This window comes from Podarcis melisellensis, assembly GCF_964234715.1.
Source record: "Podarcis melisellensis genome assembly, chromosome: 18".
Taxonomy (NCBI): domain Eukaryota; kingdom Metazoa; phylum Chordata; class Lepidosauria; order Squamata; family Lacertidae; genus Podarcis; species Podarcis melisellensis.
The window spans coordinates 9549681-9573685 of record NC_138536.1 but is presented as its reverse complement, the minus strand read 5'-3'; the positions used below and the strand labels follow the sequence as shown (position 1 = coordinate 9573685).

At 46.9% G+C, this 24005-nt stretch overlaps 1 protein-coding gene across 2 annotated transcripts in view; it reads right to left on the bottom strand.

The window, feature by feature from the left end:
- LOC309360728 (disintegrin and metalloproteinase domain-containing protein 10-like) overlaps positions 1 to 19543 on the bottom strand; it is a 33467-nt gene extending 13924 nt beyond the window's left edge. The window contains exons 1-10 of one of the 2 annotated variants that reach the window (XM_081895519.1): positions 19445 to 19543; positions 17767 to 17911; positions 16042 to 16163; positions 14539 to 14697; positions 11847 to 11938; positions 10338 to 10463; positions 7708 to 7800; positions 6849 to 7008; positions 5181 to 5341; positions 3253 to 3424 (exon numbers count right to left, since the gene is read on the bottom strand). In XM_081895519.1, the coding sequence (XP_081751645.1) occupies positions 3253 to 3424; positions 5181 to 5341; positions 6849 to 7008; positions 7708 to 7800; positions 10338 to 10463; positions 11847 to 11938; positions 14539 to 14697; positions 16042 to 16163; positions 17767 to 17911; positions 19445 to 19511 (1297 nt within the window). In that variant the 5' untranslated portion in view covers positions 19512 to 19543. The remainder of the gene's footprint in view (positions 1 to 3252; positions 3425 to 5180; positions 5342 to 6848; positions 7009 to 7707; positions 7801 to 10337; positions 10464 to 11846; positions 11939 to 14538; positions 14698 to 16041; positions 16164 to 17766; positions 17912 to 19444) is intronic. The other variant, XM_081895520.1, reaches the window with a different exon arrangement.
- Positions 19544 to 24005: the final 4462 nt, after the last annotated feature.

The following is a 24005-nucleotide window of genomic DNA, read 5'->3' as shown; positions in this document are numbered from 1 at the left end:
AAGCGGGATATCAAATCCAAACTCTTCTTCTCGCCTTGCCAAACTCTTTGTTCTCCCACTTCCACCATGTGAACCCTACCAGTAAGGGGTCTAAGCTGGGGGGCTCTAACCACCTGGCTTTAGGAAGCCATCTTTGTGTTTTTATGCATACGATTTAGAAACATTTTACCATTTTGGGAACCTAAGTTAAACTGCCTGTGGTTTTTTGCAGTTGCTATATGGAAAAACACATGAATGTGACCTTTGGAGAGTTTGTAAGTAAACCATTTGTAACTTCCGAAAAATGTGGTTTCTTTTTATGGTAAGGGAAGGGAGGGGACTTTGAGAAGGGGATATTTTAAAGGTCTAACAACCTATATTTCCACAATTTACTTTGCTGCATATTTTAAATCTCTGCTGGAGCTCTCTCACCAAAGAAGACTTGCCCCAAACCTGGATATCCAGAGAATTCTCCTTTTATTTTACCATAATCTATAGCATTTTTACTTTTAACCAAATATAAACTAACACATTGGCTCTCACATTGCCTGCTTTCTTAGGATTCATCCACACTTTTGCTTGACCCATATTCTGGTTGGGTTGTGTCCTGATTAATTCCCAGGGGTCCGAGAGCTTTTCTTTTCGTTTCACAGCTGTGCCTTGCGAAAATTGGATCGTACCTGCAGAACTGGATCTTATAGGATGTGCAGGAAATCCAAAGAGATATAGAATCATAGAGTTGTAAGAGACCCCCCCCCCAAAGGGCATCTAATCTAACCTCCTGCGATGCTGGAAAAGATATTGCTTACTGAGCTTATCAGTAAGTCCTACTCAGAGTAGACCCATTGAAGTCAATGGGCGTGGCTAACTGGCGTTTGGTCATTTCGATGGGCCTACTCTGAGTAGGGCTTTAGTTCAATATAATGCTGTGTGCTTTTCAAACTGCACTGGCTCCCGGTGGAGTACAGGGTCAGATTTAAGGTGCTGGTTTTGACTTTTAAAGCCCTTCACGGCCTAGGACCCTCGTACCTACGAGACCGCCTCTCCCGGTCTGCCCCACGGAAGACCTCAAGGTCCATAAATAGCAACGCCCTAGAGGTCCCAGGCCCTAAGGAAGTCAGATTAGCCTCAACCAGAGCCAGGGCCTTCTCAACACTGGCCCCGGCCTGGTGGAACGCTCTGCCTCATGAGACCAGGGCCCTGCAGGATCTGATTTCTTTCCGCAGGGCCTGTAAGACAGAGTTGTTCCAAAATGTATAATTTGCTGCTGAAATGGAACACACAGGATGAAACGGTGAAATCAGCTATGATTAAATGGGCACAGGACATCGGTCATGATATTATGTTTGTTGACTGGGAACAGTTATGGACCACCGGTATTAAATTTACGGCATGTAGTGCCTTGAAAGAGAACATAATGAAAATGATCTATAGGTGGTACATGACCCCAGTCAAACTTGCAAAGATCTACCATTTGCCCAATAATAAATGCTGGAAATGTAATGAGACTGAAGGCACTTTTTATCATCTTTGGTGGACCTGCCCAAAGATTAAGGCCTACTGGGAAATGATCTATAATGAAATTAAGAAAGTCCTTAAGTGGACATTTGCAAAGAAACCGGAGGCTTTTCTCTTGGGCATGGTCGGCCAATTGGTACCAAAGAAGGATAAGACATTTTTTATGTATGCAACCACAGCAGCAAGAATTCTGTTGGCAAAGTATTGGAAGATGCAAGAACTACCTACTCTGGAAGAATGGCAGTCGAAGGTGACGGAATATATGGGATTGGCAGAGATGACCGGCAGAATCCGTGACCAGAGGAAAGAGACAGTGGAAGAGGACTGGAGGAAATTTAAAATATATCTCAAAAATTATTGTGAAATTGTGGACTGATAAGATGTCAAGGGGTAAGAAATAAAGAATTACAGCCGTAAATCTTAAACTTTAAGTAAATTTAAAAGGGATTTGATTAAAAATCGACTGAAGAGTTGCTCGAAAAAATGGCAAAATAAGGATGTGACGAAGGGAAGGTATGGGGAAGTCAAATTTTTGTTGTATGTTTTTGATGTTTGTGTTTTGTTTTGTATTGTCTCTTATATGTGTAAAAAACCAATAAAAATATTATAAAAAAAAAAAGACAGAGTTGTTCCGCCTGGCCTTTGGCTTCGAGCCAATATGATTCCCTCCCTCCCTCCCTCCCTCCCTCCCTCCCTCCCTCCCTCTCTTTCTTTTTTCCTTTCCTTCTCCTCCTGCGATGAGGCTACATTTTAATATTTTAATGTTTCAATATTTTAATGTTGCATTTTAATTTTGTTTTTAAGTTGTAATCATTCAGCTTGTTTTTATTATTGCTTGTATGCCGCTCTGAGCCCAGCCTTGGCTGGGGAGGGCGGGGTATAAATAAAAATAAAAATTATTATTATTACTATGGAAAGCACATCTGGAAAATTGCAATGATTTAAATGCAAATTTTAATGTTTTTAAGAAAGTAATAATTCTGCACACAGTGGAAAGTGGACTGAAGATTCTGTTGGGCCCCATGGAAGGAAAATAGCCTGATCCTGCTACAACAGCAGCAAGAATACTTATCGCAAAGTATTGGAAGACACAAGATTTGCCCACCTTGGAAGAATGGCAGATGCAACTGATAGACTACATGGAACTGGCAGAAATGACTGGCAGAATCCGAGACATGGGAGAAGAACAAACAGAAGAAGATTGGAAGAAATTTAAAGATTATCTGCAAAAACATTGTAAATTATTTGAATGTTAAAGCGATGCAAGATAGTGAGATAATGTGGCATTAGTGACAAAGTAGAAAGGAATGTGCAAAGATGTTTTATAAGTAACAAGTAAAGAAACACGGCAAAATTAATCAATGATGTGGGATTAGAAGATAAGTGGACAGCAGCGGGAATGGTTAATTTAAAAGAAATTAAGTAATAGTAAAATTAGTCAAAATAGAGGAAGAATTTGCTGAAAATAATTTGGAATTTTGAATACAGAAAAGGGAGATGTGAGGAAGTTGGGAAAGTAAGTTATATGAAGCTAAGAGTTGATCCTTTATGTTTGTTATTGTGTTGTTTTGTTTTGTTTGTTATTATAAAATCTGTTGAAACCTTAATAAAAATCTTTTGGGGAAAAAAAAGGAAAATAGCCTGATCCATCCCTTCCTACTTTTGACAGCCCTAAATAACTCATTCCCCTACCAATTCAACCAATATAAGGCAGCGGGTTTAAACAACCACCCAAGGACAGTCCGGCTCTCTCACCAACGAAACAGTTGTCCTTCTTGAGCCTCAGGAGGTTTGCAATGTAGGCGCAGCTACATGGGGAGAATTTGTCATTGTTGAATTCTTCCCCATCCGTGGCGTAGCTGAACATCAGGTATTTCCCCTTGGTGGTGTCGATGTGGAAACTGGAACACTCTTTGCTTTCATCGTGCTGGAAAAAAACACACCCTCTTCGTAGTAAGTTCATTGATCCCCTACCGGTGAGGCTCACCGACTTCCCGCAAAAGCAAAAATTTAACCTTTTGCTGTTAGGCAGAGATCAGAAGAAGACCTGGATGGTCGCCAGATTCTGTGTACAAATCTGTAGGACCATCGCCCAACTCAAAATATCCCCAAACTCGGTTCCATGGGTGACTCCGAGTCAACTCCCTGGGATAGTTTATCGTTGCACATTGTTTCTAAATTTATTGTTGTACATTGTTTTCATTGTCTGTTTTAACCATATTTCCACATCAGTCTCTAATGTCATCTCTTTCAGAGGTTTCTACTCTGCAGCCTCTTATAGTTGTTTTAACTGCGAGTTTTTTAGTTCTTACGCTCTTACAGTTAAGTTTTAACTGCATGTTTTTATTTGTTTGTTAGTTCTTATCTGTTTTAATTATCCGTTTTTATCCATCCATTATCTGTGTTTAATCTTGTATTTCATTCAGATGTTTTACCCTATGCTTGTTTCTTTGTCCTTATTTGCGCCAACATTTATTAGTTAAAAAAAAAATATCCTAACTGCTATTTTATTTATATGTTGTTGCTTTTTATCCTGGTATGTGACCGTAATAAAATTCATTGTCATAGTCAAACACCCTCTTCAATTGTGTTCTTGCAGTGTGCCAGAACCAGGAGAGGCATGAAAAGGGTGGGAGCAGAGGCTGGCTGCATGGAAGCAGGCGCAGTCTCCGGTTGCTTGGGGAAGCCCTGGAGAGCAGGGGATTTAGACAGCCGTGGGGAGGTGGGGACTTCCATGGGGCAAGACCTACCAGGGATGAGCTGCTTTGCTCATTAGACACTGCCAAGACTGTGCAGATCGTGTCCTTGCTAATAAAGAGTTAACTCCGACTTTGAACCATGTGATGATGATGATGATGATGATGATGATGATGATGATTTATACCCCGCCCATCTGGCTGAGTTTCCCCAGCTACTCTGGGAAGCTTCCAATGGAGTGTTAAAAACAATACAGTGGTACCTCGGGTTAAGTACTTAATTCGTTCCGGAGGTCCGTTCTTAACCTGAAACTGTTCTTAACCTGAAGCACCGCTTTAGCTAATGGGGCCTTCTGCTGCCGCCGCGCCGCCGGAGCACGATTTCTGTTCTCATTCTGAAGCAAAGTTCTTAACTTGAAGCAATATTTCTGGGTTAGTGGAGTCTGTAACCTGAAGCGTATGTAACCCGAGGTACCACTGTATAGCATTAAATATTAAAAACTTCCCTAAACTGGGCTGCCTTCAGATGTCTTTTAAAAAGAAGATAGCTGCTTATTTCCTTCACATCTGAAGGGAGGGTGTTCCACAGGGCAGGCGCCACCACCGAGAAGGCCCTCTGTCTGGTTCCCTGTAACCTCACTTCTCGCAGCAAGGGAACCGCCAGAAGGCCTTCGGTGCTGGACCTCAGTGTCCGGGCTGAACGATGGGGGTGGAGACGCTCCTTCAGGTATACTGGGCCGAGGCCGTTTAGGGCTTTAAAGGTCAGCACCAACACTTTGAATTGTGCTTGGAAACATACAATAAATGCATTTACCAGGGTTACCATGGAGTGAAGCCTGAATCAAAAGTAAAAGGTATTTGCTTTTCAGATGACTTAGCATTGCCCGTTCTGTCTGAGCTCAGCACCCAGGACGGTGGACTCATCACGAAAGGAAACGGTGTGGGAAGCTGGCTTTGTTTTCCACGCCGGAAAAGCACCAAACTCACGTAGGCGCCCAGGCTGTGTCCGAGCTCATGGGCAAGTGTGATGTGGATCATCCTCGGAGGAAGGAGCTGTCCATATTTCTGCAACGTGATCAGCCCCGTGTTCATCGAGACCTCCTTGTCTTGGAAAGTGCGCTGCTTCGAGCAGATCCCTCCAGAATCACCTGGGAGGTAGATAAAAAAAGGTAAAGGACCCCTGACAGTTAAGTCCAGTCGCGAACGACTATGGGGTTGCGGCGCTCATCTCGCTTTCCTGGCCAAAGGAGCCGACGTTTGTCCACAGATAGTTTTTCCAGTTCATGTGGCCAACATGACTAAGCCGCTTCTGGCGAATCAGAGCAGTGCACAGAAACGCTGTTTACCTTCCCGCCGGAGCGGTACCTATTTATCTACTTGCACTGGCATGCTTTCGAACTGCTAGGTTGGCAGGAGCAGGGACTGAGCAAAGGGAGCTCACCCCGGCACGGGGATTTGAACCGCTGACCTTTCCAATCGGCAAGCCCAAGAGGCTCAGTGGTTTAGACCACACAGCACCACCCGCGTCCCGGGAGGTAGATATTAACAAGAAGGGGAAAAAACCCAAACTCAAGAGATCAGGGACATTGGAGGTCAGACCATCAGGCCATGGTGTTCAATATTGTCAACATGGATTGGCAGCGACTCTCCAGGATTCCAGGGTCTTGTTCCAGCCCTGCCTGGAGATGACAGGGAACAAACCTACGGTTCTTCCTTTAAAGATAATGTAAGATTCTGGTCCTCGTGAGGCGGAAGAAATCAAAGAAAGATGGAAAGTGGCCTTATACGTCAAAAGCAGGGTCTGGTGTGTGTGTGTGTGTGTGTGTGTGTGTGTGTGTGTGAAAAGACTTATCATGTCCCCCTGTTCTTTGAGCACCTGTCAAAAAACCCCAACCTGTTTTGTGGTTCTAAATGTGTGTATGTGTTTAAAACCCTGTCCTCTTATTTGTTGTTATTGTTTAGTGGTTTAGTCATGTCCGATTCTTCATGACCCCCTGGACCAGAGCACGCCAGGCACTCCTGTCTTCCACTGCCTCCCGCAGTATGGTCAGACTCATGCTGGTAGCTTCGAGAACAGTGTCCCGCCATCTCGTCCTCTGTCGTCCCCTTCTCCTTGTGCCCTCCATCTTTCCCAACATCAGGGTCTTTTCCAGGGAGTCTTCTCTTCTCCTGAGGTGGCCAAAGCATTGGAGCCTCAGCGTCAGGATCTGTCCTTCCAGTGAGCACTCAGGGCTGATTTCCTAAAGAATGGATCGGTTTGATCTTCTTGCAGTCCATGGGACTCTCAAGAGTCTCCTCCAACACCAGAATTCAAAAGCATCTATTCTTTGGCAATCAGCCTTCTTGATGGTCCAGCTCTCACTTCCATACATCACTACTGGGAAAACTAGAGCTTTAACTATACGGACCTTTGTTGGCAAGGTGAAGTCTCTGCTTTTAAAGACTGTTATTTATTGTTAACTTATTCTCGTTTGTGTCGCCAGTGTTTTGGATGTCTTGTTGGTTTGTATTATTTATCTAAGATTTATTTGGAGACGGGTGGCGAGTTATTAACAGAGCAATAAAAAATTATCCAGATAGGTTGGTCTGTGGCTGTATGTTCCTCCTTCCAAAGGTAAAGACTGGGGCTGTTGAACAGCCACTCTGCTCACTCACCAGGTTGTCCGTTGAAAGCGATGCCCAGAACTCCGCTGTAATCCCTGTCGGTGAGCAGGAAAGCCAAGCAGTAACTGTTCCAGTTGGTTCTGGAGTGCATCATCAGGAGCATCTCTGGACTGATGAAGGGCGACTCTGAGCGGTCCTCCTCCTCCACGATCTGCGAAAGACGGATAAGACACACCTGGGCACGTGGCGCTGCTTTAGTATTTTGCATTGATTTACAAAGCCCAGAAACAACTTTGACCCAGGGCACCTCAGGGACTGCCTGAAACCCAGAGCCAGCGTGGTGTAGTGGTTAAGAGCAGTGGACTCGTAATCTGGTGAACCGGGTTCGATTCCCCGCTCCTCCACATGCAGCTGCTGGGCCAGTCACGCTTCTCTGAAGTCTCTCAGCCTCACTCACCTCACAGAGTTTTGTTGCAGGGGAGGAAGGGAAAGGAGAGGAATGAATGAATGAATTTTATTATTTTGGTCACAGACCAGTTCCAGCCCACATACAATATCAAGGAAGTCATAAAACATAATAGGGATACATTTGAATTTGCAATTAGGTATAACAGGGACAATACAGATATCCAACAGTTAAAAAATATAGAAATTAAAACTTAGTCACTAACATATAACCTAAAATTATCATTTAAAACCTTAATCATTATGATAGCACAGCTTGTTTCCTAAGTTTTATGGCAATTGCACAGAATTTGCCTACCCTTAAAGTGATCTCAGGATCCTTGTCCTCTACCAGGGATTTTAGACATTGAAGTTTGGATTCATTTGGAGAATTTGCATAGCAGGGGTGATAAATACCGGGCATATATCCCCGTACAAATTCTACTAAGAAGAGAGCTGTGCTTACATTGATGGTCTTAACTTTGAAGTCGATGTGCCTGATTCCATCAAATTCTGCCCCTTCATAAATGGCATTTACAGCTTTTACGTAGCTGGCAATCTGGTGGGAGAGAAAGACAGAGAGAGAAGACTCTAAATAGCCCATATTAGCCATAGAATCACAGAATAGTAGCTTTCAGAATAGTAGGGTTCAAACCCACCTCCCTGAGACGAAGAGTCGCATGGTCTGCTGACGAATGACCTGTATTGTCTCGCTCAGTATCAGCTACCTCCCTATATATTCCTGATTAAATCAGCCCTTCCTTTAGAATCATGAGGACTAGGTACTTTGGCCACGCAAACATTACTGGCGTAAAAGGCAGCTAGGTCTCAGCTCCTCTGAGTTCTTCAAGCCCCTTCGCTACGGCAAGGCAGTGCTCGACGCCTGCTTCTTGGGAGAAAAGCAATGACAAAACTAGACAGCATATTAAAAAGCAGAGACATGACCTTGCCAACAAAGGTCCATATAGTAAAAGCTCTGGTTTTCCAAGTAGTGATGTATGGAAGTGAGAGCTGGACCATAAAGAAAGCTGATCGCCGAAGAATGGATGCTTTTGAATTATGGTGCTGGAGGAGACTCTTGAGAGTCCCATGGACTGCAAGAAGATCAAACCTATCCATTCTGAAGGAAATCAGCCCTGAGTGATCACTGGAAGAACAGATCCTGAAGCTGAGACCCCAAGACTTTGGCCATGAGAAGAGAAGACTCCATGGAAAAGACCCTGATGTTGGGAAAGATAGAGGGCACAAGGAGAAGGGGATGACAGAGGACGAGATGGTGGGACAGTGTTCTTGAAGCCACGAACATGAGTTTGACCAAAGTGCGGTAGGCAGTGGAAGACAGGAGGGCCTGGTGTGCTCTGGTCCAGGGGGTCACGAAGAGTCAGACACAACTAAACGACTAAACAACAACAACAAAAATAATGATCCTGAAACTGAGGCTCCAAGACTTTGGCCCCCTCATGAGAAGAGAAGACTCCCTGGAAAAGACCCTGATGTTGGGAAAGATGGAGGGCACAAGGAGAAGGGGACGACAGAGGACGAGATGGTGGGACAGTTTTCTCAAAGCTACCAGCATGAGTTTGACCAAACTGCGGGAGGCAGTGGAAGACAGGAGTGCCTGGCGTGCTCTGGTCCAGGGGGTCAGGAAGAGGAGGAAATGACTAAGCAACAACAACAACAAGATCTCAGCTCGGACGGAGGAGAAAGTTGGTTTGGCCGCATCTATCCAATTTGCACTTCCCAAACCAATATGGAGCAAGCTTGCTCCATCTTCCTTTCGACAACCCTTTAGATATTTGAAGACGGCTCTCATATCGGCTCTCAGTCTCCTCTTTTCCTGGCTAAGTATGCTGAGCTCCCTCTGCCGTTCCCAGAGGTCCAGCCGTGGCCGACTCTGGGGTTGCGGCGCTCATCTCGCTTTATTGGCCAAGGGAGCCGGCGTACAGCTTCCGGGTCATGTGGCCAGCAAGACTAAGCTGCTTCTGGCGAACCAGAGCAGCGCACGGAAATACCGTTTACCTTCCCGCTGGAGTGGTACCTATTTATCTACTTGCACTTTGAGGTGCTTTCGAACTGCTAGGTTGGCAGGAGCAGGGACCGAGCAACAGGAGCTCACCCCATCGCGGGGATTCGAACAGCCGACCTTCTGATCAGCAAGTCCTAGGCTCTGTGGTTTAACCCACAGCAACACCCGCGTCCCTCCAACTTTAATTACAAGTGAGCTAATGCCAGGTAAATTCAAGAGATAGCCAAGGACCAGCACTCTTCTAATAAAACCAAACACCACAGGGGAAAAGTCCCTGAATAAGAGGAAGAAGTAATAAATTTCAAGGACCATTCCTATCAAGGGCCAGCCAATAAGAACTGTAAGTTCACCAACCAGAAAGAAATCTGTGGCTTTCACTTTGTTTTTCTGGAAGAAGAATCTGAAAGTCCTTTCTAACCCAATCACAAAAGCCAGGCCAGCCGCGAATAAAACATTCCCAATAGCCAAAAGTGCTTTGTCAAAAATTAAGGGGTTAAGGGGTGATATGATAGCCATGTTCAAATATATAAAAGGATGTCACATAGAGGAGGGGAAAAGGTTGTTTTCTGCTGCTCCAGAGAAGCGGACACGGAGCAATGGATCCAAACTACAAGAAAGAAGATTCCACCTAAACATTAGGAAGAACTTCCTGGCAGTAAGAGCTGTTCAACAGTGGAGTTTGCTGCCAAGGAGTGTGGTGGAGTCTCCTTCTTTGGAGGTCTTGAAGCAGAGGCTTGACAACCATATGTCAGGAGTGCTCTGATGGTGTTTCCTGCTTGGCAGGGGGTTGGACTCGATGGCCCTTGGGGTCTCTTCCAACTCTATGATTCTATGATTCTAGGATCATTCCAAAGAAAAGGAAAAACACCCCAAAACCTGTGAGACCCGTTCCAATTTTCTGAGTGTCCGTGAGGGAAAACATGGCGACGGTGGGAGTGCACACTATGGTTCTCGTGTTGTTTTTGGGAAGTTGCAAATTGGATAAATCCATCCTTAAATGAGAATGGAATCAACTTTCCCTACCCACCCCCTGCCCCTGGTTAAGAGGCTTTCTTTGCAGATTCTGGTACCTGGGCGATCACGGCTTCGATGGAGCCAAACCTTCGGTAGAAAAGGTGGTCAGCTTGAATGTGCAACAAACAAGAGGTCTTTGAATAATCCAGGCTTCTCTTCCGCCGCAGCAAATGGTCCGGATCCTGTTGTGGAGAAAGGGTGATGCAGGGAGATAGACCTTGTTTATCCGGGTAGCCAGACTATATTTTTTTTTGGGGGGGGTGGATGAACGAATTCCTATGCCCCACAAATAACCCAGAGATGCATTTTACTGTATTTTTTCGCCCTATAGGATGCACTTTTCCCCCTCCAAAAATGAAGGGGAAATCTGGGTGCGTCCTATGGGGTGAATGCAGGCTTTCGCTGAAGCTTGGAGAGCGAGAGGGGTCGGTGGGCACCAACCCCTCTCTCTCTACAAGCTTCAGGAAGACATCTGCAGCCTAGGCAGCCCTGCGGGAGTTCCTGCAGGGCTGTCTAGGCTGCAGATAGCAGCCTGCTTCCCGGAGCGCCGGGCATGCTGAAAGGAGAGCGCCCGGCGCTTCGGGAACACATCCGCAGCCTAGACAGCCCTGCAGGAGTTCCCCGCAGGGCTCCCCACACTGCGGATAGCAGCCTGCTGCCCGGTGCGTGGGGCACCCTGAAGCAGAGCGCCCCTCGTGCTGGGCAGACATCGGCCAGCCCCACAAACTCGGGGGACAGCAGGGAGGCGCAGCGCCACCATCCCGCTGTTCCTCGACCTGGTTCGGTTTCTCCGACCAGCTTTTGGGGGGGGGAAATAAAGGAATTCCCCCCTTTATTTCCTCCCCCCAAAAAACTAGGTGCGTCCTATGGAACGGAGCGTCCTATGGGACGAAAAATACGGTAAATAAAAGCACAGATTCTACTCATGTAAAAACATGCTGATTCCCAGACTGTCTGCAGGCCAGATTTAGAAGGCTATTGGGCCACATCCGGCCCCCGGGCCTTAGTTTGCCTACCCATGTGTTAGATCCACAAGCTGCGCATATTCCATCAATTTTAAGTTGCTATTCTTCTTCAATGGAGACTTGTTTTCTACTTTGGGGCTAACAAAACACAGGCCACAGTTGTTGCATACCTAAATAATCTTTTTTGACACCTAGGAATTTCCATCTGAGCTATCCCCAACAAAAAGGACTCTAGTTGTTGTTGTTTTTTTAAGTACTGTATTTTTCGCTCTATAAGACGCACCAGACCACAAGACGCACCTAGTTTTTGGAGGAGGAAAACAAGAAAAAAAATATTCTGAATCTCAGAAGCCAGAACAGCAAGAGGGATCGCTGCACAGTGAAAGCAGCAATCCCTCTTGCTGTTCTGGCTTCTGGGATAGCTGCGCAGCCTGCATTCGCTCCGTAAGACACACACACATTTCCCCTTACTTTTTAGGAGGGAAAAAGTGAATCTTATAGAGCAAAAAATACAGTACTTTTATAAACGTCCACCCTGTCACCTCTTGCTCTCATTTCCCCAAAACTAAAAAGCCCCCTTTCTCAGCTTTTAACCCTCACCTTTGCTGTGAGCTTTTGCTGGAAATCCTGCATGCGCTGGTGTGTCTGCCGAGCCAAAGTCACGGATTCAGAATCTCCCCAGAGTTGATAGTCTAGCAGCGGGGAAGGAAAAAAAAAATCCACAATGGCACTGCAGAGTCTCAAGACAAGAGGGAATCTTTTCATACAGCGAAACTCCCCTGAGGGATCCTTGTTTTCGAAGTCCAACAAGCACTTGGGTTTTGTTTTCCTCACACACAGTCGAGATTTAAAGCAGATTTTCTGGCCCCTGAAAAGTGCTTTGTGGGGAACTGGCTTCGTTCCAAGAATTACCGTATTTTTCACTCTGAGGACGCACTTTTTCCCCTCCAAAAATTAAGGGAAAATGTGTGTGCGTCCTATGGAGCGAATGCAGGGTGCTTGTCTTCAGCGATAGCAACGCGAAGCCTCCGGAGCATGGAGGGAGTGCTCCCTCTGCGCTCCGGAGGCTTCGCGTTGCTTTAGCTGAAGCCTGGAGAGCGAGAGGGGTCAGCGCGCACCGGCCCCTCTCGCTCGTCAGGCTCAGGGATAGCCGCCTGAAGCCTTTGGAGCACAGCAGGAACTCACGCTGTGCTCCGAAGGCTTCAGGGATAGCCCCGCGCAGCTATCCTTCTTTATGGCACAAGCCAAGACAGCGAGCGGGATGGATCTTGTGCCATAGCCGCGCGCAACCCCTCCTGCAGGGAGAGGTTGTGCGCAGCCTGTACGCTGCTCTGGGGGGATGGGGAAATAAGATTTTTTTTCTTGATTTCCCCCTCTAAAAACTAGGTGCGCCCTATGGTCCGGTGCGCCTTATGGGGCGAAAAATACGGTATAGCCTGCTGCAGACTGATGCTGCATTTTCCCACCTGAGGAGTGTTATGTCGCCACACCTGCCCAGCGATGTTGTGCGTGGGTCGGTACCAAGATCTGTCACATGCTCCTTCGTTCACCTGGGCATGCGCAGAGAGGAAAAGGTGTGGATAACCTTGCCAAGGGGAGGGTTTTCAATCCACCAGCCGCACGGCAGGATCTAGAATCAATTTAGACCAGGGGATCCCCAAATCTTTTCAAGCCACTGCTGTAAACAAAAATCTGCCTTTTTTCCCTTATGGGGTATCCAAGAGCCCATATAGAGTCCTTACGTAGGTTCCCTATTGGTAGGAGAGAATAACAGAGGCCAACCAGAGAATATTGAGAAGCAAAGCAGCTAGTAAGCTTGATCTTTATTGATCTGTTGCAACAGGGTGCTCCCCTCACCCGCAGGAGAGAGGAGGGACCCAGAAAAATGGCGTGCAAGGCATTATATGGACTTTTGAAATTGCCACCCTGTAGATCAAGACCACCCCCAGAAACATCATACATACATCACAGAAGGGGTCTAACCTAAGACCACCCCTCAGATACATCGCACCTGCATCACAGAAAAGGCGGTCTACAACAGAAATTTGAATGTTGTTTTTCTGCTGTCATTGTTTATCTCCTGTCTGGCAGGTTACTTGACTGGATTGCCTGGGGAGCCTGGCCAGTCTTTTGTAATGATAAATACTTAGTTCCTGGGCCAGGTCACAGGCTCACACCCTATTCAAACAGAGACATATCCTTAAGACAGGATTTGTGAAGGAAAAGACAATGGGGAGGCTTGTCCATTTTGCTTTGACCTTGCAGAGAAAACATTTGGTCAGTTTGGGACAGTTTGGGAATCAAAAATGGTTCCAGGTTGGTCTTCCTGTGCTGGTCTACGTACATGCTTGGTTGGTACACTTATGAACATTTAACATATATCTAAGACCACAAAAATCCTATTACACCACCCGTCACCCCCAGAGCCCCCCTACCCCATAGAAAGCATAATTCAGTAGAGCAGTTTACATGACCCCCGTCCATTAAGGAATATGATAACGCAATCTGATCCTTCCAGTTGTTGCAGGAATTTACGTCTAGGTTGGGGGGGGGTTACCCCTCCAGCAGATATCATGCCCATGCAGCCCACTACCAAAATCAGCACAATCACTTTTGTGACTTTTGTGGACCACATGTCTGGAGCAGCACAGGAAGACCGACCTGAAACCATTTTGATTCCCAAACTGACCAAATGTTTTCTCTGCAAGGAGGGAGGGGGTGAGGGAACATTCCCGTTGTCTCAGGAATTGGGTAATCACCATCTCAAAGGAATGGGCAGACTACCAGGAAAGGCAATCAGATAAGACATCATCAGAGAACCTGGCAGACAGGAAAAACAACAACACACTCAGATTTCTGTTGTAGACCGCCTTTTCTGTGATGTAGGTATGATGTTTGTGGGGGGTGGTCTTGGGCTACACCCCTTCTGTGATGTATGTATGATGTATGGAGGGGTGGTCTTGAGCTCCAGTGAATTTAAAATGTCTATATAAGGGCGGGCACACCTTTGTTCTGGGTCCTCCTCCTTTCCTGCGGGTGAGGGGAGCACCCTGTTGCAACAGCTTTAATAAAGATCAGGCTTCCTAGCTGCTTTGCTTCTCAATATTCTCTGGTTGGCCTCTGTTATTTTCTCCTACCAATACGGAACCCATGTAAGGACTCTATATGGGGTCTTGCATACCCCATAAGGGAATAAGGGCAGAGGGACAGAGGTCAGTGTTGCCTGTGACACCCCCGATCACCATTCAAGGCACCCCAGGGTGCAACTGCACATGAGTTCAAAGCCACTGACCTAAGTCACTCTCATGATGGATGAATGAATGAGTTGGAGAGGTCTGGCTGGAGGAAGGCGACCCAGCAGATTCGACGTAATAGGTGCCGTTCTGCGTCCGGATGAAGCCCTCAAAGAGGCCGTTGATGATGGACCCGTGGCAAGAGGAACCTGGCTCTCCTGCGGGAAGGTCAGCAGGGTCATCAGCGCAGGCTGGGCTAAAGTCCATCCATCCAACCATTATACAATACAGTATGATAATCTTTATTGTCATTGTCCCATGCAGAGCAACGAAATTGAAAAAAATCTACATCAGACATTCAAAAACCAACAAGCCTGCTATACCAGCCTGGTTAAAAGGTAAAGGGACCCCTGACCATTAGGTCCAGTCCTGGCCGACTCTGGGGTTGAGGTGCTCATCTCGCTTTATTGGCAGAGGGAGCCGGCGTACAGCTTCCAGGTCATGTGGCCAGCATTACTAAGCCGCTTCTGGTGAACGCCGTTTACCTTCCCGCCAGAGCAGTACCTATTTATCTACTTGCAGTTTGACGTGCTTTCGAACTGCTAGGTTGGGCAGGAGCAAGGACCGAGCAACGGGAGCTCACCCCATCGCAGGGATTCAAACCGCCGACCTTCTGATTGGCAAGTCCTAACTCTGATACCCGATAATTAAATACAATATACTCCCATAGAGACTCCTTACACTGCGTTTAAAACCAAAATTGCATTTGGGTAGAAACTGTTTCTCAGGCGGCTAGTCCTAGTCTTTATAACCCTGGACCTTCTTCCAGAAGGCAGAAGCTGAAAGAGAACATTTCCAGGGTGCGCACTCTCCTGCACTATCTCTGCAGCTTTCTTATGGCACCTGGAAGCGTAGATTTGATCCAAGGTGGGAAGAGGGCACCCAATTATTCTCTCTGCAGTCTTTACAACCCAGGACAGCGTTGTTTTCCCCCTGACCGTGCAGCTCCCAAACCACACACACTGACTATAATTATGTGACCCATGTGCAACTCTGCAAGCTGCAGGCATCAGGTGGGATGTCCTTGGACTCCAACTCCCATAAGCCCCAGCCAGCATGGGCAACACTCAGGCATGATGGGAGTCGTAGTCCATCTGAGAGGGCCAAGGGCTCCCAGTCCCTGAAGTTGGGGAAGCTTTGTAAATCTGCATCCATTTTGCACAATTTATTCATCTTGATTCATTCAAAGCGCTGTGCACACCCTGCCCTGTGGGATTTTCCCAGCCTTTGCCCCAGGACTTTGCAAGCACAGTTTCACTGCCTTAAGGACTACAGAAGCTTGCTCTCCCTCTCCTTTTAAAATCAAAGCTTGAATTCATTAATTTCAGAGCATCTGCTCTGAATAGGAGTTATGTGGAAGGCAGACTGGTCTGGAATTCTGTTCCGGTAGAGAGAAAGAAAGGCAGGTGGGAGACACAGAGAATGCATTCTTTTTCTATCCCCTTTGTGAGGTGCTGACTTCTTTCCAGACCAATTTAAATAAAAAATAAAAAAATTGTCACCTTCCAGGATACCAGAGTAAATGAAAGAGAGGTTCGTGGGCCCAGCGTCACCATTCCTCCTGGTGATCTCAATGCTTCTTGCAAAAACACTCCTGTCCCTCCATAGTCTCAGTCTGAAGACCCTGAAACACAGTTTTGACACATGCCTTTAGCTTGCGGAACTCATTGCTTGATGTGGACACCAGAGTGAATAACTTTTGTTGCATTTTTTTAAAGGGACAAATTGTGGGGTCTCTCCATCATCCAGCCCAGACACTGAGGTCCAGCTCTGAGGGTCTTCTGGCGGTTCCCTCTCTGCAAGATGTTGAGGTTACAGGGAACCAGGCAGAGGGCCTTCTCGGTAGTGGCACCTGCCCTTTGGAATGCCCTCCCAGCAAATGTCAAGGAAATGAACAACTATCTGACTTTTAGAAGACATCTGAAGGCAGTCCTGTTTAGGGAAGTTTTTAATGTTTGATGTTTTATTGTGCTTTTAATTCTGTTGGGAGCCGCCCAGAGTGGCTGGGGAAACCCAGCCAGATGGGTGGGGTATAGATAATAAAAAATATTATTATTATTATTACAGAATTGTAGAGTTGGGACCACAAGGGTCGTCTGGTCCAACTCCCTGCAATGCATGAATGTTTTGCTCTAAATGATGCTCAAACTCATGACCCTGAGTTCAAGTCTCATGCTGTACTGACTGAGTATTGCCCACAGATACCTGCCCCACTCATGCAAAAGTTAGGCTGTTGAACTGAGGCGTTCCCAAAGTAAAGGAAGGATTGAACTCTGATTAATAAGAATACACACAGAGGCTTGAACCAGCAAGACTGTGGGAAGGGTGCGTATAATAATCTCTTGTCTCCACCCCCTGGCCCAGGTCGTTTTATTCACAAAAGACCTTTTTACAGAGTGTTCTAAGAACCAATCAGAATTCTTCTGACAAACCCCACGTGGGGAAAAGTTAAACCACCAAAACTAATTAAGCACATATTTCTGGGGTAAACAAAACAGAACTACAAAAGGAGTGCCATTGGGCAACCCCAGAGGTGATAAACAAGCAATATACATAAGAAGGATGGGCAGGAGGAGCATCATTATCACCTTCAGGTGACAGATAGGTAGCCGTGTTGGTCTGCCATAGTCAAAACAAAAAAATGACATTTTCACCTTCTCACCCCTTGCTTTTTCCTGTAAGACCTATTGCAGTCGTTAAGAGTCATCAACAGGCTCATCGCAGCTATCACCCATTCCCACCACCCTTCTGAGTAATACCCCTCCCCACCTTCTCACTATATAGAAGGGTCTGGAAACTTCTGTTTCAGTGTATCTGAAGAAGTGTGCATGCACACGAAAGCTCATACCAAGAACTAACTTAGTTGGTCTTTAAGGTGCTACTGGAAGGAATTTTTTTTTGTTTTGACCTTCAGGTGAGATCTGTTTCCTGGCCCTAAGATTAACATCCTAAGATTAACATATCAGAAAAGCTACATCAAAGAAACTGCCCACTGTTTTTGATGACCCAGGACGCCTGCCTGCCTGCCTGTGTACCTGACTTGTCAAAAAAGAGAAATGGAACCGGGATGCAGAGGTGTGGATTGATCAAGAATCATATCAAAATAGTTTAAACCCAGTCAACGCAATGCTTTCATTGCTGACACAGATGGCTTACTCTATATTTGTTATAATTCCTCATAGCAATCCCATAGCAATCCCTACATTGAATGGATGGTGTTACTGTACCTCTGGTAGGCTTGGAACTCGAGCAAGATCGATCTCCCGTCTCCTTCCTTCCTTGACTCTTGATGCATCTTCTCCAAAGCTCCTCTGTCGTAAGACAGCCTCTCGTGGCGCTTAACGTAGGCTCTGGGGTGTGCAAACGCGCTTGCTTAAACGGAGAGGGAGAGACTCAAAGGGGGCTTTGTTGGGATGGCAGGAACTGAGGGTCAGAATTCAGTCGGATGGTTGCCACATATCCATCAATATCCCTGCTGCTGGTAGCACCAAGGGTCTCTCTCCTCAGACTGAGGGCCACATTCTATCTCGTAAGTCGGCTGAGTCCCTACCTGTCCCACCAGAGTGGTGCATGCTCTGGTTATCTCCCGCTTGGACTACTGCAATGCGCTCCATGTGGGGCTACCTTTGAAGGTGACTTGGAAATGACAACTCATCCAGAATGCGGCAGGTAGACTGGTGACTGGGAGCCGCTGCTGAGACCAGATAGCACCCGCCTTGAAAAATCTACATTGGCTCCCAGTACGTTTCCGAGCACAATTGAAAGTGTTGGTGCTGACCTCTAAAGCCCTAAACAGCCTCAACCCAGTAGACCTGAAGGAGCATCTCCACCCCCCATTGTCCAGCCCGGACACTGAGGTCCAGCTCTGAGGACCATCTGGTGGTTCCCTCACTGTAAGAAATGAGGTTCCAGGGAACCAGGCAGAGGGCCTTCTCGGTAGTGGCACCTGCCCTGTGGAGCACCTTCCCATTAGATGCCAAGGAGATAAAGAAATACACAACTTTTAGAAGACATCTGAAGGCAGCCCTGTATGGTGATGTTTTTAATGGTTGGTGTTTCGTTGTGTTGCTCTGTTGGAAGCCACCCAGAGTGGTTGGGGCAACCCAGTCAGATGGACGGGGTACAATAAATTGTTTATTTTTATTTCCTTCCAGGCAACCTTCCATGGGAGGGTGTGGAGCAGGCCCAGGGAGGGGGAGTTCCATGTTAAACTCTGGATGGAGTTAAGCCCTTATTCCATCTTAAAGGTAAAGTGACCCTGACCATTAGGTCCGGTCATGGCCAACTCTGGGGTTGCGGCGCTCATCTCGCTTTACTGGCCAAGGGAGCTGGCGTACAGCTTCCGAGTCATATGGCCAGCATGACAAAGCCGCTTCTTGCGAACCAGAGCAGCACACGGAAACACTGTTTACCTTCCTGCCGGAGCAGTACCTATTTATCTACTTGCACTTTGATGTGCCTTTGAAATGCTAGGTTGGCAGGAGCAGGGACCGAGCAACGGGAGCTCACCCCGTCGCGGGGATTCGAACTGCTGACCTTCTAATCGGCAAGTCCTAGGCTCTGTGGTTTAACCCATAGTGCCACCTGTGCCCCTTATTCCACCTTATTCTACCCTATTCTAATATACATGACTCCTGCAACAACTTCCTGCTATCTCAAATATATTTAAAAACAAAGAAAACCAAAAATAATGGCTATTGGAAGTTTTCTGCCTGAACTTTGATAAGAGGCTGCTATGTAAACATACATGGAGGGGTGTTTTTTTTTTGGCAGGGGTACAGACTATGGAAGTAATGTGAAATATCTTTGATTCATCGAGAGCATAATAAAAAAAAAGGAGGTTCGTGGGACATAATCCAAGGGAAGAGAGCAAGTGGGGAAAGAAAAATGGTATTAGAATCCTACCTGAGCCAGGCGTTTGGGAAAGAATCACTCTCCAAAAAGGGAAACTTAAATACCAGAAGGCCAGCATGGCGCGAAAGAGACCTCTTTTCCTTCTTCCGATTAGGGCGTGTCGGAATTCAGAGAAGGTTCGTCATTTGAGGCAAAGGCATCACAACACAGGAAGGATCCTGCACAGACTTGTTGAATTCGAAGGCTGCAGCTTGGGCTGGTGATAGTTGAGTTCCAGCTCCTTGCTGCCAGTACGGGGCAACTGTGGTGTAGCATTAAAAACATAATGTATGGGGTGTTAGGGGAGGGGATAGTACTTCTGGTGGGGGGGCAGTTTGTCCACCTTTGGTCGCTACCCTGCACTCAGCTCTCATCTAGAAGCTCCTAGAAGCTGTCAGCAGGTGACAGCGGCCACAGTCCCAAGAAATGGCTTTGACCGGCCAGCAAAACCAGGTGAGGGTAGCCAATGGGCCCCAAACCCTCAGTTCTTCCTAGGAGGCTTAGATTCTAGCATAAGAGGCATCTGAACAAAGTTCCTTTGTAAGAGCATGGCCTGAGCTGGCCAGTTAAGTCCCGCCATTTCTCTTCAAAAGTTGTTTTCTCCTAGTAAAAATGTTTTATGAGCTGCATACTATTTTTGAAGGGACGCGGGTGGCGCTGTGGGTTAAACCACAGGACCTAGGACTTGCTGATCAGGTCAGCGGTTCGAATCCCCTCGACGGAGCGAGCTAGGGTGAGCTCCCGTTGCTCGGTCCCTGCTCCTGCCAACCTAGCAGTTCGAAAGCACGTCAAAATGCAAGTAGATAAATAGGTACCGCTCCAGCGGGAAGGTAAACGGCGTTTCCGTGCGCTACTCTGGTTCACCAGAAGCGGCTTAGTCATGCTGGCTACATGACCCGGAAGCTGTACGCCAGCTCCCTCAGCCAGTAAAGCGAGATGAGCGCCGCAACCCCTTCCTGCCAGAGCGGTACCTATTTATCTACTAGCACTTTGACGTGCTTTCGAACTGTTGAGTTGGCAGGAGCAGGGACCGAGCAACGGGAGCTCACCCCGTCATTGCGGGGATTCGAACTGCCGACCTTCTGATCGTCAAGTCCTAGGCTCTGTGGTTTAACCCACAGCGCCACCCGCTGTCCAAACCCCTACATTGCAGGAATCTCAACTAAAGCGTTCATGACCGATAGCCATCCACCATCTGATGCCATGCTACCAGACTGGTCCGTTTCCCACTTCACCTGGTTGGGTGCAGTGTTATCTTCAGATGATCTCAATAAGCCAGTGTCTGTGCTTTGACTGATGGTGGAGACACAGGCTTGCCTTGCTCTGTTCTGGACCCAAGTGGTACGACTCATAGAATCATAGAGTTGTTAGAGACCACAAGGGCCATTGAGTCCAACCCCCTGCCAAGCAGGAAACACCATCAGAGCACTCCTGACATATGGTTGTCAAGCCTCTGCTTAAAGACCTCCAAAGAAGGAGACTCCACCACACTCCTTGGCAGCAAATTCCACTGTCCAACAGCTCTTACTGTCAGGAAGTTCTTCCTAATGTTGAGGTGGAATCTTCTTTCTTGTAGTTTGGATCCATTGCTCCGTGTCTGCTTCTCTGGAGCAGCAGAAAACAACCTTTCTCCCTCCTCTATGTGACATCCTTTTATATATTGGAACATGGCTATCATATCACCCCTTAACCTCCTCTTCTCCAGGCTAAACATGCCCAGCTCCCTTAGCCGTTCCTCATAAGGCATCGTTTCCAGGCCTTTGACCATTTTCATGCAACACATTGGCGACTAATGTACACACAATAATTACCAAAATAATTATAAATTCTTTATCAATCTTCTGAAATATACAAAACCTTGTGCAAAGCCACGGAGACTTACAAACTACCCAACCTAAGATGAACTTACAATGTCTGGTTTCAATGGATTTTTCAAATGCTTAACTCAAGTCTTTTGTTTTCTTTCTCTTTTTAGGTAAGTTCATGAAGATGCCAACAAAGGCTAAGTTTGGTGTTGTTCACAGTACAGTGGTACCTCGGGTTACATACGCTTCAGGTTACAGACTCCACTAACCCAGAAATAGTGCTTCAGGTTAAGAACTTTGCTTCAGGATGAGAACAGAAATCGTGCTCCGGCGGCGTGGCAGCAGCAGGAGGTCACATTAGCTAACGTGGTGTGTCAGGTTAAGAACAGTTTCAGGTTAAGTACGGACCTCCAGAACGAATTAAGTACTTAACCCGAGGTACCACTGTACTGAGAGATGCTAGTGAAGTTGTAGACAGGGTGCCGGCGTTTTGCACCCGTTTCACCCTGGCAGTCCAAGTACTGTAATGAAGAGGTCGCCGTTTGCCCCCCATGGGGCCCTTTAACTGGGGCTTGCAGGTAGCACACACCCAATATAGTTTTCCGGGCTTCTTCAGTGGTCTAATCTCAAAGCCTTGATACGTATATTGATATCGATATTCAATTTCATAAAGAATACTATTTCTTGGCTTAGGAGACTGATTTGCTTAGCAGCCGAGAAGCTCAATAAGCTGGTGTGTGTGTGTGCATTGGCTAATGCTGGAGACACAGGCTTGCCTTGCTGTTCTGGACCCAAAGCTATGCAGCTTGGGCTTTTCCTGCGAACCTCCTAATGGGGAAAATCTACTGGCGTGTTAATGCTGTGAATCCTTTGACCTTGTGCTCAGGCAGTATATACAAGTAGACAGACAACTTGTGTGTGATTTACTTACATGGTTACAGCTTTGGCCAGGTGGTATGAAGATAAATGATGGAAATGGAAGGAACAGTTGGAAGAGGTGGTTACGAGATTGTGATAGGAATTTTGAAGTCTTAGATATATGGTAATGTTCATAACCGCATGTACATAGATCAGCACAGGAAGACCGACCTGAAGCCATTTTGATTCCTATAATGAGCAAATGTTTTCTCTGCAAGGTCAAAGTGGAAAAGCCTCCCCATTGTCTTTTCCTTCACAAATCCTGTCTTAAGAGTATGTCTGTGTCTGAATAGGATGTGAGCCTATGACCTGGCCCAGGAACTAAGTATTTATCATTATAAAAGACTGGCCAGGCTCCCCAGGCAATCCAATCAAGTGACCTGCCAGACAGGAGATAAACAAGTACAAGAGAAAAACAATATTCAAATTTCTGTTTTAGACCGCCTTTTCTGTGATGTAGGTGTGATGTATCTGGGGGTGGTCTTAGGTTACACCCCTTCTGTGATGTATGTATGCTGTTTCTAAGGGTGGTCTTGATCTAAACGTAAAGGTAAAGGTACCCCTGCCCGTACGGGCCAGTCTTGACAGACTCTGGGGTTGTGCGCCCATCTCACTTAAGAGGCCAGGAGCCAGCGCTGTCCGAAGACACTTCCGGGTCACATGGCCAGTGTGACATTGCTGCTCTGGCGAGCCAGAGCCGCACACGGAAACGCCGTTTACCTTCCCGCTGGTAAGCGGTCCCTATTTATCTACTTGCACCCGGAGGTGCTTTCGAACTGTTAGGTTGGCAGGCGCTGGGACCGAGCAGCGGGAGCGCACCCCGCCGCAGGGATTCAAACCGCCGACCTTTCGATCGGCAAGCCCTAGGTGCTGAGGCTTTAACCCACAGCGCCACCTGCGTCCCATGGTCTTGATCTACAGGGTGGCAATTTCAAAAGTCCATATAAGGCCTTGCATGCCATTTTTCTGGGTCCCTCCTCTCTCCTGCGGGTGAGGGGAGCACCCTGTTGCAACAGATCAATAAAGATCAGGCTTACTAGCTGCTTTGCTTCTCAATATTCTCTGGTTGGCCTCTGTTATTTTCTCCTACCAACAGGGAACCTATGTAAGGACTCTATATGTGCTCTTGGATACCCCGTTAGGGAAAAGGGCAATTTTTGTTTACAACAAGATCTCCTGAGATTTCTTATGGCCTGTCTGGAACCCGGTATGAAAGGCTTTAAAAAGCTCTCCCTGTGCTGTTTTCCTGGTAAGGAAAGTTTTTGAGCTCTCCGCCTTGCTTACTGGGCTTTGGGAAGATTGCGTGAGGCCTCTGGAAAGCTCTCAGAGCTTCCCAGAGGTCTTGCATGACCTCTCCAGAGCCTATTAAGTTAGGGGCAGTCCCAGGGGGTCTTATTGACTTTGGGTCAGCCTCCATTGACCTTCATTCCAAGGAAACCGAAACCTGGGAAAGTTCAGGCACTGTTTGGGAGGGCAAAAATACCATTGCCTCTGCAAAGCACTGCATCGTTCAGCTTTGCCTTGTCTTTCACCCTTATGGTGAAATGTGGCCTTCAGGATTCCCACCAGACCACACCCTTCAGTGGCATCCCCTCCTCATGCGCATGGCTGAAATGTGTGCTTAAGTCAGGGGCCAGCAAACTTTTTCAGCAGGGGGCCGGTCCACTGTCCCTCAGACCTTGTGGAGGGCCAGACTATATTCTTAAGGAAAAAAACCCCACGAATGAATTCCTATGCCCCACAAATAACCCAGAGATGCAACTTAAATAAAAGCACACGTTCTACTCATGTAAAAACACCAGGCAGGCCCCACTAAATAACCCAGAGATGCATTTTAAATAAAACCCATT